The 18,143-nt window shown below is 43.2% G+C and overlaps 1 protein-coding gene across 4 annotated transcripts in view; it reads right to left on the reverse strand.

Moving 5' to 3' along the window:
• Nucleotides 1-18,143, reverse strand: part of DAB1 (DAB adaptor protein 1) — a 318,655-nt gene that overhangs the window by 16,419 nt on the left and 284,093 nt on the right. For 3 of the 4 annotated variants that reach the window (XM_020993085.2, XM_020993080.2, XM_078156664.1), the window contains 3 exons: nucleotides 13,983-14,531; nucleotides 1,074-1,201; nucleotides 350-463 (listed from right to left, as the gene is read on the reverse strand). In XM_020993085.2, the coding sequence (XP_020848744.1) occupies nucleotides 365-463; nucleotides 1,074-1,201; nucleotides 13,983-14,531 (776 nt within the window). In that variant the 3' untranslated portion in view covers nucleotides 350-364. The remainder of the gene's footprint in view (nucleotides 1-349; nucleotides 464-1,073; nucleotides 1,202-13,982; nucleotides 14,532-18,143) is intronic. The other variant, XM_020993082.2, reaches the window with a different exon arrangement.

The raw sequence follows: 18,143 nt of genomic DNA on the forward strand, positions 1-18,143 counted from the left end.
TTGCAAGGTTACTTTCACATCTCATTGCCACAGGTGAAACAAAGTCCATTCCATTAATATATTTAGCCCACCTCCTTTAGGTTTTCATCCTCCCTCCCTGGCCCAACATGCAGACACGTTTTATGGGGAAATCCACAAAGTCCCATCCCTTCAAACACATAGCAAATGGCAGGCCATGCAGTTGCTGGGCAGAAGCCAGAAGAGGAGTGATGTGGGAAAGAATACAAGCACTGAGGGAAGAGACACAGCAGGGAGAGGAGATCCAGAGAAGGAGCAGGGATGGCAGACAGTGGGAAGAGGAGCAGCAGGCAGGCAAAGGGCAAAAGAGAAATAAAGGCCAGATACCTACCCCAACCTGCGCTATCTAGCTACCGACCTCTGGACTTATATTATCACCACTGGGGTCCCCACCACTGGGCTCACCAAATGGATCACTGCTGGATGAGGCCTGAGACCCATCAGGCTAAAATACAAGAACATAACACCTTTTTGTTGTGGTTCTTCTCAATAGAATCAAGTGGGAAGACAGTAGTGGATTATCATCGTGCTGTAAATAAAGTTCATTGTTGAGAGGGAGGAGACAAATCCGGGGAAAGGGAACACAGCCATGGAAAGTATGGCCTTGTTTCTTTTCAATTGATAAAGTGCCCAGGATTCACAGATAATGCCTTTAGAAAAAATAGAAAGAAGGAAGGAAGAAAGGAAGGAAGTAATGGATGGGGGAGGATAAAGGAAGGAAAGGAGAGAGGGAATGATGATAAAATGAAGAAGGAAGGGAGGGAAGAAGGGAGGAAAGAAGCAATGAAGGGAGGAAGGAAGGGAAGAAGGAAAGAAAGAAGGAAAGGAAGAAAGAAAGGATGAAGGAAGAAAGGAAGGAAAAGGAAAGAGAAGAAACCCCTTTTATGGACTTCCCCTTCAAACCTTTTGCTTCTGGATCAGGGAGTAAAAATAAACAAATATTGTCCTGGGAAGTCCTCTATGATTATGCCTCAGACCCAGGACTGGATATTCCAGAAATCTATTTTTGTATTTATTTTGCTGGGTGATAAAAGGTCCAAAAAGTCATTACTCACAGCTTCCTGCTCTTCACTTTTGCTGGGGCTTTCAAAGCCCTCTTCAAAGATGTCATCTGTGGTGGGGTCACTGGCGTGGGATGCTGATGATTTAGATGGAGAACTTTGCCTGGGTGCAGGGGTTGGAGCTAGAAGGAATGTACAAAAGAGAGGGATTCAGTGTCACCTGGTTCCATTGTAAAGACATTTGTTGAGAGTCTACCACACAGAGGATGGCTCTGGATATAGAAGGGGGAGGGACATATACATATACATACATACATATATATGTGTGTGTGTGTGTGTGTGTGTGTGTGTGTGTGTATATATATATATGTGTGTGTATACACACACACACACACACACATATATGTATATGTATATGTATGTGTGTGGCAATTGAGGTTAAGTGACTTGCCCAGGATCACACAGCTACCAAGTGTCTGAGGCCAGATTTGAACTCAGGTCCTCCTCCCCCCAGAGCCAGTGTTCTAATCACTGTACCACCCATCTACTCCAGGAGGGACATACTGGAAAATGAACATGATATAAAAATGAAAGATACCAATAAATTTTAAAGAATTGTGGGCCAAAGGTACCATGTAAGAAAACTGGGATGGGAGAGGATGCTGAGTCTAGGTAGGCCATGGCCCCTGACTTGGTGGAATTGACAGATTAGCTGGGGAAGTAGAACATACAGCTATCACTACAAGATGCTCTAATGTCTACTTGGTACATTAGGCAGGTGTAAATGAAGTATTCACTGACATTCCAATGATGAAGGGTTGTGATTTACAAGGAGGAAATCAGAAAAATTAAGTCAATATCAATCAGCCTTTATTAAGCACCTACTGTGAGCCAGGTGCTATGCTAAGGGTTTAGGGGAAGAAAAGAAAGGTAAAATAAACAAACAAACAAAAAACCAAAAAACAAACAAACAAACAAACAAAAACAACAACAGGCCAGCCTTCATGGAACTCAGTTTAATGGAAAAGATAACATGCAAACAGCTATGTACAAACCAGCTCTAAACTAGATAACCTGGAAATAATCAAAGAAGGAAGGCACTAACATTGCAGAAAGTGGGATCTTAGCTGGCATTTGAGAAAGCTGAGGAAGCCAAGAGGCAGAGATGAGGAAAGAGACAATTCCAGACATGGGGGACAATGTGAAAATGCCCAGAATCAGCAACAGGGCTGTTCTGGGAGAGGAATGGTGAGGCCAGTGTCAACTGAATGCAGAGTATATAGGGGACAGTAAGGTTAGAAGTTTGCAGTCAGAAGACTGGAAGGTAGCAGAGGCAGGGTATGAAGGACTTTAAAAACCAAACAGAGGATTAGGTGTTTGATCCTGGAGAAGATAGAAAACCATAGGAGTTGCCTGAATAGGGGAGTGATATGGCCAGACTTGTGCTTTAGGAGAGCTGAGTGGAAGATGGTCTAGAGTAGGGAAAGCCATGAGGCAAAGGAGGCCAACCAGGAGACTGTGACAACAGCCCAGGCATGAGGTGATAATGAATTGGATCAGGATAATGGCAATGTCAGAAGAGAGAAGGGGCATGGACTAGAAATATTATACGGATAGAATCAACAGGACTTAGCAACTGATTGGATGAGAGAGAGAGAGAGAGAGAGAGAGAGAGAGAGAGAGAGAGAGAGAGAGAGAGAGAGAGGAAGGGAGAGAGAGAGAGAGGAAGGGAGGGAAGGAAAATGAAAGGGATGGGGAGGGCAGGGGAGGAGAGGGACAGAGACACAGAGAGACAGAGACAGAGAGAGAGGAGGAGAGGAGAGAGACAGAAAAAGAGAGAGAGAGGGAGAGAGAGAGAGAGAGAGAGAGTGAGAGTCAGAAGATGACACCTAAATTGTGAGCCTGGGGATGGGGAGGATGATGTGACCCTCTCCACTTCCTTTCCTCTTTGTAGTCTGGCTTCCAGCGTCATCCAAAGTTACTAAGGATCTCTTACTTGCCAAATGTAACAGCCTTTTCTCAGTTGTCCTCCTTTTTGAGCTCTCTGCAGCCTGACACTGTTGATCGTTCATTCTTCCCTGATGCTCTTTCTATTCTAGTTTTTCATGACACTGCTTCTCTCTCTCTCTCTCTTCTCTCTCTCTCTCTCTCTATCTCTCTCTCTGTGTCTCTCTGTCTCTCTCTCTCCTCTCTCTCTGTTTCCCTCTCTTCTCTCTCTCTCTGTCTCTCTGTCTCTCTGTCTCTCTCTGTCTCTCTCTCTCTGTGTCTCTCTGTGTCTCTGTGTCTCTGTCTCTGTCTCTCTGTCTCTCTCTCTGTGTCTCTCTGTGTCTCTGTGTCTCTGTCTCTGTCTCTCTGTGTCTCTGTCTCTGTGTGTGTGTCTCTCTGTGTCTCTGTGTCTCTCTCTCTCTGTGTCTCTCTCTGTCTCTCTGTGTCTCTGTCTGTCTGTCTCTCTCTCTCTGTCTCTCTCTCTTTCTCTCTCTCTCTCTGTGTCTCTCTCTGTGTCTCTGTGTCTCTGTCTCTGTCTCTCTGTCTCTCTGTCTCTCTCTCTCTCCTCTCTCTCTGTCTGTCTCTCTCTCTCTGTCTCTGTCTCTCTGTGTCTCTGTGTCTCTGTCTCTCTCTGTCTCTCTCTCTGTCTCTCTCTCTGTCTCTCTCTCTGTCCTCTCTCTCTCTCTCTGTCTCTCTCTCCTCTCCTCTTCTCTCTGTCCTCTCTCTCTCCTCTCTCTCTCTCTCTCTCTCTCTGTCTCTCTCTCTTTCTCTCTCTCTCTGTCTCTCTTCTCTGTGTCTCTGTCTCTGTCTCTCTCTCTCTCTGTCTCTCTCTGTCTCTCTCTCTGTCTCTCTTCTCTCTTCTGTTCTCTGTCTCTGTCTCTGTCTCTCTCTCTCTCTCTCTCTCTCTCTCTCTCCTCTCTCTCTCTCCTCTCTCTTCTCTCTCTCTCTCTCTCTCTCTCTCTCTCTCTCTCTCTCTCTCTCCTCTCTCTCTCTCTCTTCTCTCTCTCTCCCTGCCTCCCTCCCTCTCTCTCCCTATGCCACCCTCCTCCTTCTCTCCTCTGTCTCTGTATGTCTGGGCTCTCCTACCTCTGACTGCTCCTTCTTGGTCCTTTGCTGGATCTCCATCCAGGTCATACTCACTAGCCATGAATATCCACAAGTCTGTCTCCTGTATTCTCTACTCTTCTTCCTACAGCCTATATTATCTGGTGATCTCATTAGCTTGCATGGATTCAATTGTCATCTCTATGCTACTGATTTTGCAGTCTACTCGTCCAGCCCTAGAGTGTCTGGTGGCCTTCAAACTCCCGCTCCAGCGGCTCATTGGAATTCTTGCATGGATGTCCCGTAGACGTCTCAAACTCAGCACATCTAAAACTGAACTCATCGTCTTTCTCCCTGAAGATCCCCCCCTTCCGAACTTCCTTACTACTCTCTAGGGCGCTGCTATCCTCCCGGTCCCCTAGCTCAAAACCTAGGTGCGATCCTTGGCTTCTCATTCACTTCACCCTCTACACCCAATCTGTTGCCAAGACCTGTCAGTCGTACATTCAATAATATCTTTCAAATGCATCCTCCTCTCTCCTCTGACACTAGCGCCACCCTGGCGTAGGCTCTTACCATCTTATACTCGGACTGTTGCAAAAACCTCCTGGCTGGTCTGCTGCCACCAGTCTGTTCCCACACATGTCCATCCTCCACTCAGCTGTCCAAGTGCCCTTCTTACAGCATGGGCCTGACCACATCAGCCCCCCACTCAACAAACTCCAGCAACTCCCCATCACCTCCAGGATCAAATAGAAAATCCTCTGAGATTCAAAGTCCTTCAAAACCTACCCATCCCCCACTTTCAGGTCTACTTATACTTCATACTTCCTTCCTCTCCCATAGCCTGGGACCCAATGGCACAGGCTTCCTTACTGTTCCTCAGACAAAATACTTAAGGGAAGGGAATGGAAAGGAAGGAAAGGAGGGGAAGGGAAAGGATTGGTGTGGTATAAGTGTGGGGTTGAGAGGAAACATAAAAAGTTCAGTTTTGGGTATGCTGAGTCGAAGATGTCTATGGAATATCCAATTTGAGCTGTTCAATATTCAGTTGGAGATGGGAAATTGGAGTTCAGGAAATAGATTAGGGATGAATAAATAAAATTAAGAGTCATGTATAAAAATGATAATTGAATTCCTGGCAGTTGAGATCGCCCAATTAAATAATACAGAGAAAGAAGGAGGCCAAGGATGGATCTTTGGGGGACACCCATGGTTAGGGGGCATGACTGGAACATCAAGCAGAGGAGACAGAAAAAAAGAGCAGTCAGAAAGGTAGGAGAATCAGGACAGAGCAGTGTCACGAAAAGCGAGAAAGAAGAGAACATAAAGTAGAGGGTGATCAATAGTGTCAAAAACTGAAAAGAGGTAAAAAAGGATTGGAATTGAGAAAAGGCCAATAGATTTGGCAATTTAGAGATCACTGACAACTTCGGAGATAGAATTTTCAACTGAATGATGAGATTGGAAACCAGACTGCAGACAGAGAGTTAAGAAGAGAATGAGAAGAAGGAAGTGGAGAGGTGGATTGTAAATGGCCTTCTGGAGGCATTTAACCATAAAGGGAAGGAAGGATGCTAGATGTTAGGTAGCAGAGATAGATGAATCAAGTAAGGTTTTTTTGAGGATTGGAGAAACCTGAGCATATTTGTAAGCAGGAGGGAAGGAGCCAATAGCCAGGGAGAAAATGAAGATAAGTGAGAGAGAGGAGATAACCGAGGGGGTAATCTGCTGGAGAAGATAGAATGGAATGGGATCACTTGTGCATGACGAGGGCTTTGCCTTGGCAGTAAGAAGGAGGAGACAGTGGGAAAAGGTATCGGAGTGATACGAAATGAGGAGAAGAGAATGAAAGGGAGCACTCGGCAAGTGGCTAGCGTTTTTTTCATTGAAACATGCGACAAGGTTCTTAGTTGAAAGGTGAAGGGAGAAGGAGCCATAGGATGTTTGAGGAGGGACAAAATGGTTTACTATAGCCACTGCGGGGAATGGAATAGTGAATCAATTAGAGAGGTATAAAAGGATTACCTTGCTGCAGGGAGGGCCCTTTTGAGATTCTGTAATCTATATTTGGACTGGACCCAGTCAACACAATGTTGTGATTTTCTCCAGCTTTGTGCAGCAGCCTGAGAATAAGAGGGAACTCAAAGGATGGTGGCAGTAATCCAGGGCAGCTGTCAATAGACTAAGGGGACAAGGGACTTGAGAGAAGAGGACAGTGTAACCTTGAACTAGTTTACCAAGAAGTCAAGATGGGGAAGGGAAGAAAGTGTAGCACAGGGGTGATGGCCTGGAAAAGAACTGAGCAATATTAGGCTTTAGGGGTCATGGTGAAAAAGAAGAACGGCATTAGAGGTCACAGTGCCGTTGGAGACATGGAATGGCAATAAATTATGGTCAGATAAAGAAATTTTATGGACATCAAAGTAGAACACTTGTGAGTGATGGCAAGATCAAAGGTATGACCATCTATATGTATAGCTGTGGTGGGGTGGAATAGGCCATTGGAAATGAAGAACTAGGATGTTAAGATGCTTGAGGTGAGAAAAAGCAGAGGCATGGATTGTAGATGGGTCTTCTCCAGGATGTCAGCCATGAAAGGAAGGAAAGTTATGGGAGGATAGCTAATGGGCATGGATAGATCAAATAACTTTTGGGAGATTTGAGCATATTTATAAGCAGCAGGGAAGGAACAAGTAGAATGAGAGAGAATGAAGACAAATGGGACAGTGGGGGTAATAGAGCAAAAATCCACTGGAGAAGATAGGACAGAATGGGGAACATCTATGTCTGTTGAGGGGTCTGCCTTGGCAAGGAGAAGGGCTGTCTTTTCATGTGACATGGGTAAAGGAGGAGATAGAAGGGGAAAGGCATCTGAGTGATATGAGGTCAATATAAATGTTGCAGTCAGTCAGCAAGCATTTCTTTAGCACCTACTATGTGCCAGGCATTACACTAAGCACTGAAGATGTAAGAAAAGCAAAAAGGTACTCCTTCTCATTGAGCTCACAGTCTAGGGCAGAAGTTGAGAAGACTATGTTCCAGGTTTGCCCTCAAGGTATAGGCAATCCCAGGGCATCAGGCACTTCCCACAGGAGAAGTCAACTAATTAGAGGAATTTGTTATCCTGCTGATGTTATATGGACCCTGAGATCTCTCCTAAACCAGAGCTTTGATGATTCTGTTACCTAGGTTTTGAAGACAGGGAGGGATTCAATAGGTAAAGAGAAGACAGAGGACATTCCTAGAAGAGAGAACTGAATCTGAGTGTTTTACAGTTGGAAGGGATCTCAGTGATCACAACGACCAATCCATACATGGGAAAGAATCCCCTCTATGCCATATTTGAAAAGTGGTCTTCCAGCTACTGCTTCAAAACCTCTAGAGAAGGGAACTCACTACCTCCTATGGCAGCCTGTTCCACTTTGGAATAGCTCTCATTGTTAGACAGGTTTTTTGGTTTGTTTTACTATTTTTTGATTTTTATCTTTTTACATCAAATCTAAATATGCTTCTCTGCAACATCCACCCATCACTGCTGGTTCTGTTTTCTGGTGCCCAGCAGAACAATTCTAAGCCCTATGCCACAAGCTAGCCCTTCAAATACTGGAAGATGGCTATCACATCCCACCTCTGACCAGTCTTCTCTTTTCAGGGCTAAACATCCCCATTTCCTTCAACTATTCTTCCTATGGCAAGATGCCAAGGCCCTTTACTATCCTGACGGCAATTTTGGAAGGCCCTCTAGATTATCAGCACCCCTCCTAAACTGTGGCATTCAGGACTCAATGAAATACCCTAGGTACAGGATTATATACTAGAGCTTCAGAAGACTCTCAGAGCCTCATTGGCCCAAGACTGAATTGACTTCTTTGTTGCTTTGTTGCTACACTATGTGGAAGTGGATAGAGAGCTGGTCATGGAGTCAAGAAGAGCTGGGTTCACTTTTTGCCTTTAATATACACTGTCCCAGCAAAAACAAATAAAACAAAACAAAACAAAAAACAAAATTAAAAAAAAACTTTCTAACCTAAGTTATTGCATCAGTAGAGAGTTTCTTCAGAGGAAAAGAGTTCCCATTATCAATGAACCCCCATTCTAGCCCCTTTTCTTCCCATACTGCCATTCATTCTGAGCTTGCAATCCACTAAAACTCCTAGGCTATATTCATAAAAAACCCCAACCCAGCCAACCACACAAATCCCAAAACTTGCTATCTAATCCATGCCTCCCAAAGCGGTTTTTGGAACTAAGTGAAACTTGGCAGATCAAAGAATATCATAGATTTTGATCTGGAAAGAACCTTTTATAGCCATGTAATTGAGATTTAAAGAGTTTAAAGACTTGCTTAAAATCATAGAGTTGGCAAATATCAGATGCAAGATTAGAAAGTAGGTCTAAAAAAACCAAAAATAGACTTAATTAAAAGAGACAATGAGGAAAATTATATTTTGCTAAAAAAAGTTACCATGGACAATAATCGATATAAAATTATAGTAAGTTTCTCTGATAAAGGCCTCATTTCTCAACTATATAGTGAGTTGAGTCAAATTTAAAAAAAGAGAGCCATTCCCCATTTGAGAAATGGTGAAATCATATGAACAGGCAGTTTTTGAAAGAAGAAAGCAAAGCTATCTATAGTCATATGAAAATGCTCTAAATCACTATTGGTTAGAAAAATGGAAATCAAAACAATTCTGAGGTACCATTTCACACTTAGCAGAAATAACAAAAGCTGGAGGGGATGAGGGGAAAATAGGTACACTAATAAACTATTGGTGGAGTTGTGAACCGGTCCATCCATTCTGGAGAACAATTTGGAGCTATTTGCAAAGGGCTATAAAACTGTGCATATCCTTTGACACAGCAATACTACCAGCAGATCTGTATTCCAAAGAGATCAAAGAAGAAGGAAAAGGACCTATATGTACAAAAATATTTTTTGCATCTCTTTTTGTAGTGGCAAAGAATTAGAAATTGAGATGATGTCCATTAATTCAAGAATGGCTGAACACCCTGTGGTATATGATTTTGACAGAATACTATTGTGCTGTGGTAAATAACGAGGAGGAGGCGGTTTCAGAAAAAAATGGCAAGATTTATATGAACTGACGCAGAGTGAAGTGAGAAGAATAGGGTAATCATTGTGCAAAGTAATAGCAATGTTGTCATGATGATCAACTGTGAAAGACTTAGCTACTTTGATTAAAACAGTGATCCAAGACAATTCCAAAGGACTCATGATGAAAAAATGCTATCCTCCTCCTGGGAGAGAACATATGAACTCAAGTATAATTTTCTCGCTTTATTTTTTACTTCTTTTTTGTAATATGGCTAATATGAAAATATTTTGTATGATTTCACATGCATAATTGATATAATTTTGCTTTCCTTCTCAGTGCATAGGGGAATGGTGGAAAAGAGGGAAAGAATGTGGAATTCAATTAAAAAAAAGAATGCTAAAAATGAATATTTTTTTAAAGGAAAGAAACTGGGTCTGCTGGGATCCAAGTTCCATTCTCTGCCCAGCGCTCTTGCTACTATCACATATAGTTTTTCCTTATGGGTCTAGAGTTCAGTATAGTGGCTGCCTAATGGTAAGCACTTGATCAATACTGGTTGACTGCTTCAGTGACTCTATCTATTGTACTCTGGTGACTGCTTGGCCAGCTGTCCAAAGGACAGACTACAGAGTAAGAGTCTGGAGGCTCTTATTCCAGGTAGGAACTTGGACTGAATTTTAAGGGACACAATGGATTTTCAAAAAAAAAAAAAAGAGTCTTTTGGGTCTGACTATCTACCCCCAGATGGCTCCCGGCTCTACAGATGGCAGAGCTATGATGCTGAGCAGTATTTTCTGCCTCCTGCTCCTCCCCCTATCTTTGGACTGAAACAAGTACACACTCTGAAAGTCTCCTCTTCATTCATCACTTTCCAATTGGCAGCCAGCACGGGAGGCATACACCAGACAGATGCTGGAGGAATGCATTCCATGACTTCAGAATAACAGTGGCTCACTTTAACGTAGCACTTTACCAAGCACATTCTCCGCAAGGGCCCCATAAAGAAGGAGTGTGGGTCTCCCCATCTTCACTTTATAGATAGAGACATTGGGACTCAGAGGGGTGAAGACATCAACTGCCTTCTCTGTACTCAGAGGTGCCATGGTATAGTGAGAAGCCCAACGAACTGGGTACACATGCTACCTCTGGCAGTTACTAGTGGTGTGACCCTGGGGTGGTCACGCTAACTTTCTCTGAGCCTCAGAGGAGCGTGAACCCAATGACTTCTGAGGTCCCATCCAGATCAAGGTCAGTGAGTACATGACCACCCTGGGCCTCAGTTTCCTAACCTCTAGAATGAGGCGATTGAACTCTCTAGTCTGAGGACCTCTCCATTGCGATCCTGTGAAACTTTCCAGAGCCACACAGGGAGTAAGCGTCAAAGCTGGGACCCAGGGGAGGCCCGTCTAGCTCCAAACCTAGGGGGCTTTCCCATCTTCCTGTTTCTGTGTATATCTCTTTTTATTAAAGTCATGCTATCTCCTCCATTAGAATATAAGATCCCTGAGAGAAGAGATTGCTGAATATTTTGAACTAGCAAAGAAAACCCCAGATGGGGTCTACTAGTGTCTACTAGGTACAGAGCCTGGTACACAGTGGCACCTAATAAATGCTTGTGGACAGATTGATTATATGTAACATGTCACCAGGTGAGGTACTGTGGTAGAGTACATAATGTTGGACTTGGGGCTTGGAAGACCTGGGTTCAAATCCTACCTGTGACACTTACTATCAGTGTGACTGAGCAAATCACCTAACCATCACCTGCCTCAGTTTCCTCAGTTGTAAAATGAAGGGCTTAGGCTTGATGACCTATTAGATCCCTTCCAGCTCAAAATCTATGATTATAAAAACCAGCTGATCTCTCTGGGCCTCAGCCTCCTGATCTGCAAAATGGGCAAAATATGTACTTTATGGGGTTATTGTGAGCATCACATGAAATCATGCATGCAAAGTACTTTAAAAATTCATAATTTAAAGTCAGGAGGCTAAGTGGTGCAGTGGATAGAGCTCTAGGCCTGGAGTCAAGAAGACCTGAGTTCAAATTTGACCTCAGTGAATAACAAGCTGCATGAGCTAGGATACATCATTCAAATTCCTTCAGTTTCAGTTTCCTCAACTGTAAAATGGGGAAAATAAAAGCACCTGCCTCCCAGGGCTGCTGGGATAAGACTTGGAAAGCAATCTGCAAACACTAGAGCACTGTCATTATTATTAACACATAGCTCCATAAAATGACCTATTCCTACTTTTTTGGTTTCTTTGGAAAATATGGTGATTTTTTAATGAGGAGGGTCATCAATAAAATTCAATTCTTTTGACATTGTGCACAGCAAACAGTAGGTACTTAATGATTATCTTAAAGTCTTGTATCTAAGATTGTATCATATTCAGACATATCTTCCTCTCCTCTCAATATAACTTGGAGGTGAAGGCTCACTGTTGTACTAAGGCACTCTTTTTATGTAGTTTAAAATTTTACTTAAATTCCATGTTGTAAAAGCAGATGTCTATGAGAGAGAGGCAGAGACAGAGAGAGACAGAGAGAGAAACAGAGAAAGACAGAATCAGAGAGCAACAAGAGCAGACACACAGGAAGAGAGAGAGAGAGAGAAACAGAGGCAGAGACAGACAAAGAAGCAGAGAGAGAGAGAGACAAAGAGAGAGATGGGAAGGGAGAGGGAGAGAAACAGATAGACAGATAGAGACAGATAAAGATGGGTTTGAATCTTAGATCGGACAGTTATGAGTTTAGTGACACTTAACCTTTCTTGTGCCTCAGTTTCCTTATTTGTAGAATAGGCCTTGTGATCTATACTTCACACTTCCTACCTCTCTAGCATGGTTGACCATTATTCTCCTCCATGTACTCTACATTCCAGCCATACTGGCTTCCTCACTGTTTCGCACACACAATAATACATCTCCCATCTCCAGTTCTTTGCACCTGCTGTTTCCCATGCCTGGCATGCTTTTCCTCCTTAACTTCCCCTTTTAGGATTCCTAGATCCTTTTAAGACTCAGCTCAAGCGATACCTTCTCCATGAGGCCTTTCCTAATGCACTCAGGTCTTAGGGCCCCCAACCTCAAACTCAATTTGGTGTTGTTCAGTCATTTCTCAGTTGTGTCTGACTCATCATGACCCCATCTGGGGTTTGCTTTGCAAAGATACTGGAGTGGTTTGCCATTTCCCTCTCTCTTTTGTAAATGAGGAAACTGAGGCAAACAGGGTTAAGTGACTTGCCCAGGGTCACACAGCTAGAAGGTGTCTGAGGTCAGGTTTGAACTCAGGAAGATGAGTTTTCCTGACTCCAGGCTGAGCACGCTATGCATTATGGCACCACCTAGCTGCCACTTAAATTTGATTAATTTTTGTTTATCTTCTGCACAAATTTCCACAGGAGCCTATTATTTTCCCTGTCTGAATATAAGTTCCATAAGGGAGGACCACTTGTCTTTGTAATCCCAACTCCCACACTGCCCAAGGCTTCCTGACTTCAAGTCTAGCACTAGAACCAGCAGGAAGCAGGATGACAATCACAATGCCCATCAGCTCTGGAGTCCAAGAATCTAGGTTCAAATCTGACCTTTGACCCTGCCTGTCAACTCTCATACAAATCATTTTCCTTCTTTGGCCCTCACTTTCCTTCTTGTAAAAAAGCTGGCTCCTGAAATCCTTCCCCCCTCAGCCCCAAACTCTCCCTTTCCCTCACCTTTCTTGTCATGGTCATGGGCCCCACCCTTCTTCCTCAGTCACCCAGCCTATCTTTGAGCTGTCCTCAGCTCCTTACGCGATACAACCCACATACTCAGGCCTGACATTTTTAACTCTATGACATTTCCTATACATCCAGTGCTTAATTAGCATAGTGCCTGGCATAGAGTAAGTGCTTAATAAATGTTTATTGCTTGATTGACTGATTGATCCCTTTCTTTCCCTTTATGGAGCTACCACTTGGTGTGAGCCCTTACGAACTAGCATAATAGCCTTCTAACTGTTCCCTCCATTGTGGGTTTCCCTCAACTTCAATCCATTCTCCAGTGATTTTCCTAAAGCACAGGTCTGACTACATCTTCCTTCTCCTTCATAGTCTTAATAAACAGCAGTGGCTCCCTCTTACCTCTGTGATCAAAAATAAAACCCTCAGCTTGGCACTGAATGCCCCTCCTAACCATACCTCCCTCTACCTTTCTGGTCTTCTTCCACCTCCCACCCCCAACCTCCACCATCTTCTTTGATCCAGTGACACTGGTCTCTTTATTATATATAGCACACAGGAGATGCTCCATCTCTTGACTCCAGACATTTTCTCTGGTGTCTCCCATGCCTGGAATGCTCTCCCTCCTTCCCTCATCTCCTGGCTTTCCTGGCTTCCTTCAAGACTCAGTTCAAATTTCATCTTCTGAAAGAGACCGTCCCCAGGACTCCCTCTCCCATCCCCCAATTGTTAGTGTTTTCCCTCTATAATTACCTTCTATCTGGTCTGTGTACATCATATATAAACTTTATACACACACCACCACACACACACACACACACACACAGTTGTTTCCATCTTGTCTCTCCAATACGATGCTAGCTACTTGAGCACAGGGGCTATGTTTTTGCCCCCCCTCCTTTTTTTGCAACCTTATGGAATTCTATCTACACTGTGTATCTTCCCCAGTGCTTTGCACACAGCAGTCTCTTTAAAATGTATGCGATATTTTATAGGCTTGATAGGCTGAAAATTAAAAGAGGGTTGTTATCAATCGGTTAATCAGTCAACGGACATTGAGATCTGGTGATGTCCTATGGACAGTTGGATTCCAGTTTGCCTCTAAGAGATGTCCCTTCCCCAGAGGTACAAGATGTAAGCGGGCTACTCACGTGAGTTGGTCGATGGCGTTGTTGAAGTCACAGGGGTCAAGTTCAATTGTGAGATGTCAAAGTCATCACAGTCATCTGTATCCTGTGCCACCCCGACTTTGTTGAAATAAGTGGAGAAGGCCTCTGAGGTACAACTGAGGGAAGGCTGGTCAGGTTTCCGGGAGGGTACCGGGGGAGGCGGGACCATCTGGAAATCTTTAAACATTTCTTTACCCATTTTCTGTTGGGGCCTGTCTGTCTGGGGACTCGATCGGGTGGAATCGCTGGTGGTGGGGATAGTGGCGAGGGGGGCGAGGGCACCTTGAAACATGGCAGCCGGTAAAGGCATCACAGTTTGTGTTGGCATGAAGGCGGTGGGTGGGAACTGACCAGCTACAGATGGCCATGGTTGCTGAGGGGCAGGGAAGATACCCGGTTGGCCCCATGCTATTGGCTGTCCCCCTGGCATCACCTGAGCCACTGGTGGCGGAGCACCCATGGCGATTTGCTGTTGAACAAGGGGCTGCTGTCCCCAGAATGAGGGGAGGACAGCGCCCATGGCAACGTAACCTAGGAGAATAATGTCGGGAGAAGAGTTCAGTTAGTCAGAACACATACACAACAATAAATCGTTCTAGTCACTAACAATAACAATAACAACTATAACAATAATGATAATGATAAGAAATTTTGTAACCCTGGATAAGGCACTTGATCTTCCTTCCAGTGCTTTAATCAGCTCTAACACTGTCATTTAAATAAGTGCCCATTGGCATTGGCGGAGGAAGTTCATCATCCAGGAATTCCTTATACCAATGAAATCAAAAATCGAATCTCCAAGGCTACCTTATTCTCACAGCAGCTCTGAGAGGTAGGGAGAGGAAGATCAGTTATCGCTATTCTATATATAAGGAAACTGAGACTCCCAAAATAGACTGCCTTGATCCCCATTCTCCAGCTAACAGGGGGTAGAGTTAAGGCTCAAACTCCGATCTTCTTTTCTGAGGCTGGCATTCCTCGTGCCATACCCAGGAATGAGCAGTCAGTACATGGACAAAAGGCTTCTACCGGCAGGAACTGAGCAATAGCTTGAGAATTCCAAACAAGCATTTGAACTCCAAGAATGATCCGCAGTGCAAGAAATAAGAGTGGGTTTTCTTTTTTTCTTTCTTTCTTTCTTTTCTTCCTCTTCTTCTTCAACCAGGGCTGACAGATGGGTAGAGCACATTTTTCTGGAGAGCTATTAGCATGTCTCCTTGGCTCCATGCCATCTGCTGAGAGCACAGTATTTGGGGAGGGGGAGATGGGGACAGAAGCTTGGAGCACTGGGAAACGGGCTTGTGTGTCTGTGCATTTGAAGGCCTCTCACCCCCATTTTCTTTCAGGGAAGGTCTTGAGAATAGAATACCACACAGGAACTTTGGCCTTAAAGCTACGTTTCTGTGCAGTCTGGTGGGAAATCTTAACTTGGATCCTGAAAAATCATGTGATAAGGCTGAAACTGGTGTGGGTTTACCTTGGATTTAATAGCTTATTAACAGTGTACTTAGGGGTGTTCTTCAGGGGAGAGTTAATACTGGGTGGCATCTGTTTAGACAACTGAGCTCTGATCAATTAGAAGTGTTCTAGTTCAAAAAGTGAAAGGAGATGATTAGTGAGGGGTTCTTGTGAATTTTGTTTTCTAGTAATTATCTTCATTCAGTGACAGAGAGATGAAAAGTCCTGTTGGAAGTAGCAAAGAACTGGGGCAAGAGTATAGATGCACATTGAATGGGAAAGAGGGAATAAAAAAATATTCAGAGAAATATTGGAAGATTTGTATGCACTGATGTCAAGTCAAGTAAGTAGAACTAGGAAAACAATGTGCACAGTGACAGGAAAGATGTAAATGAAAAGGACAACAGAAACAAAAAAAGTGAGAGTGAATGTTTCGAGATTATAATAAACACATTGGCCTCAAAGAAGAAACATAAGAATGCATAGGGACTATAGATTCTGAGAACTTATATAGCTCACTCGGGTGAGGTGCTGGTACATTCTGCTGAACTTTTATCACCCTTTTTTATTCTTTATTATAAAAGATGGCTCTCTTGGAGGCAGAGAAAGGAGTGACAAATTGGGAAATTAAGGCAATATAAAAAGTAAAGATAGGAATAAAATTGCTTTTGATGAAAAATTCAATAAGGAGGAGGAAAGAAGAGAAGAAAACTGCAGTTCTTTTTAGTATAGTCTCCACAGGACTGGAAGTGATTTTATATTTAAGGAAAAGAATACAACAATTGAGCAACTATATTGATTTGGGCTGGGGGCTGTCTAAAGGTAAATACTTCTTTTGAGAAGGAAAAGGCAGGCTACTAAATATCTAAGTTTGCTTTTGTAGCGCTGAAGAGTTCTAAAAGAGCAGTGCTTCTCCTAGGCAGCTACACCAAGGAGGTTGTTTTCCATGTGTACCAAAATAGCCATAGTAGCACTTTTTAAAAATGTGTTCATTCCGAAGAACTGGAAACAAACATAGGTGCTAATTGATTGGGGAATGACTGAACAAACTTTGGAACATGAATGTGATGGGATAGTGCAACATTTAATAAATGAGGAATATGAAAAATTCAGAGAAGCATGGGAAAACTTTTGTGAACAGATGAAATGTAGAATAAGCAGAATAGGAAAACAATATACCCAGTGATAACAATAATGCAAATGGAAAGAACTAAAAATAGAATCTGGACTTATTACAAATGACTCATCTTGGCCCCTTGAAGGGAAGACAAAATGCCTTTCCCTCCTTTCTTTGCAGGGGTGAGGGCAGAGGAGTGTGCATAACTGCATACACTATCAGACTCAAATGATGCTGTTGAGTTATTTTACTAAGCTGTTTATCTCTTTCTCTTTCCTTTTTCTTTATTTTTTCCTCCTTCTTTCCTTCCTTCCTTCCTTCCTTCCTTCCTTCCTTCCTTCCTTCCTTTCTTTCTTTCTTTCTTTCTTTCTTTTCATAATATAGTATAACTCCATTTAATAGATGAAGATAGACTGAGGACCAGAAAAATATTGTGACAGTCCAGTTATCCAAGCATAGTACTCTGCTCTGCATCTCCCTCATTATGGCAGTAAAGGGTGAATGAATGTGTAAATGGATGCTTGGGGCTGTCTTTCTCTATTTCTAGGAGGGTGGAAAGCAGTTACTGCTATAGTCAAGGGTCACTTCCAGGCTCAGGCTTTTCTTCAAGACTTTCCATTTTAAATTTTCTTTGCTTTATTGTAATGCAAATGTAAGGTTACCAGTATAACTGGCAGTCAAGGAAGATGACTCAGAGCCCCTTGGAGAAGTATGAAAGAAACTAAAAGGAGTCTGAGAGTCACCACATACAGGAAATAGATCAGAGAATGTGATAACTAGGAGGGACCATAAAGTGTAGAATGTCAGGGCTGGGAGGGGCCTCAGAATAGAGAATTCCAGGGCTGGGAGAAGCCTTAGAGCATAGAATGCCAGGGCTGGGAGGGGTCTCAGAGCAGAGAATTCAAAAGCTGAGAGGAATCTTAGAACACAGAATGTCAAAACTGAGAAAGCCCTTTGAGAGGATCTTTAGAACACAGAATATTAAAATCAAGCTTGACGGGGCCTTAAAGGAGACTAATTAGAAATAGCAGGGACTTTCAAATATGGAATTCTACATCAAAAGCTGGAATGCATCTTGGATGTCATGTATACCAACTCTTTCATTTTACAAATGAGAAAACTGAGGCCCAGTAAACTTAAATGACTTGACCAAAATTAAGGGCATGGTATCAGAGGTATGTTTGACCTATGTTTTCTAACTCTAGGGGCAATAAATCTTCTTCATAGCATCTTACTGTTCCTCTCTAGACTTTCAAGAGCTCCCAGGGACATTAAGCCATAGAATGTTAGACAATGCTACAGCTGGAACAGCCCTCAGAGATGCTGTAGTCTAAACCAGTCATTTTACAGATGAAAGAAATGGTAGCCAATCCCCTTCCCTCTCCCCCAGTCCTCTCCAACTTCTTAGTGACCTCCTAAGCTAGCAAGAGGTGGGTCCTCTAGATCAGTGATGTCAAACTCAAATAGAAATAGGGGCAGGGCAGCAAGTGGTACAGTGGATAGAGTACCATCCCAGGAGTCAAGAGGACCTGAATTCAAACTGGCCTCAGACACTTGAAATTTACTAG

Source organism: Phascolarctos cinereus, unplaced genomic scaffold, assembly GCF_003287225.1.
Source record: "Phascolarctos cinereus isolate Bilbo 61053 unplaced genomic scaffold, phaCin_HiC Scaffold_5;HRSCAF=322, whole genome shotgun sequence".
NCBI classification, from domain to species: Eukaryota; Metazoa; Chordata; class Mammalia; order Diprotodontia; family Phascolarctidae; genus Phascolarctos; species Phascolarctos cinereus.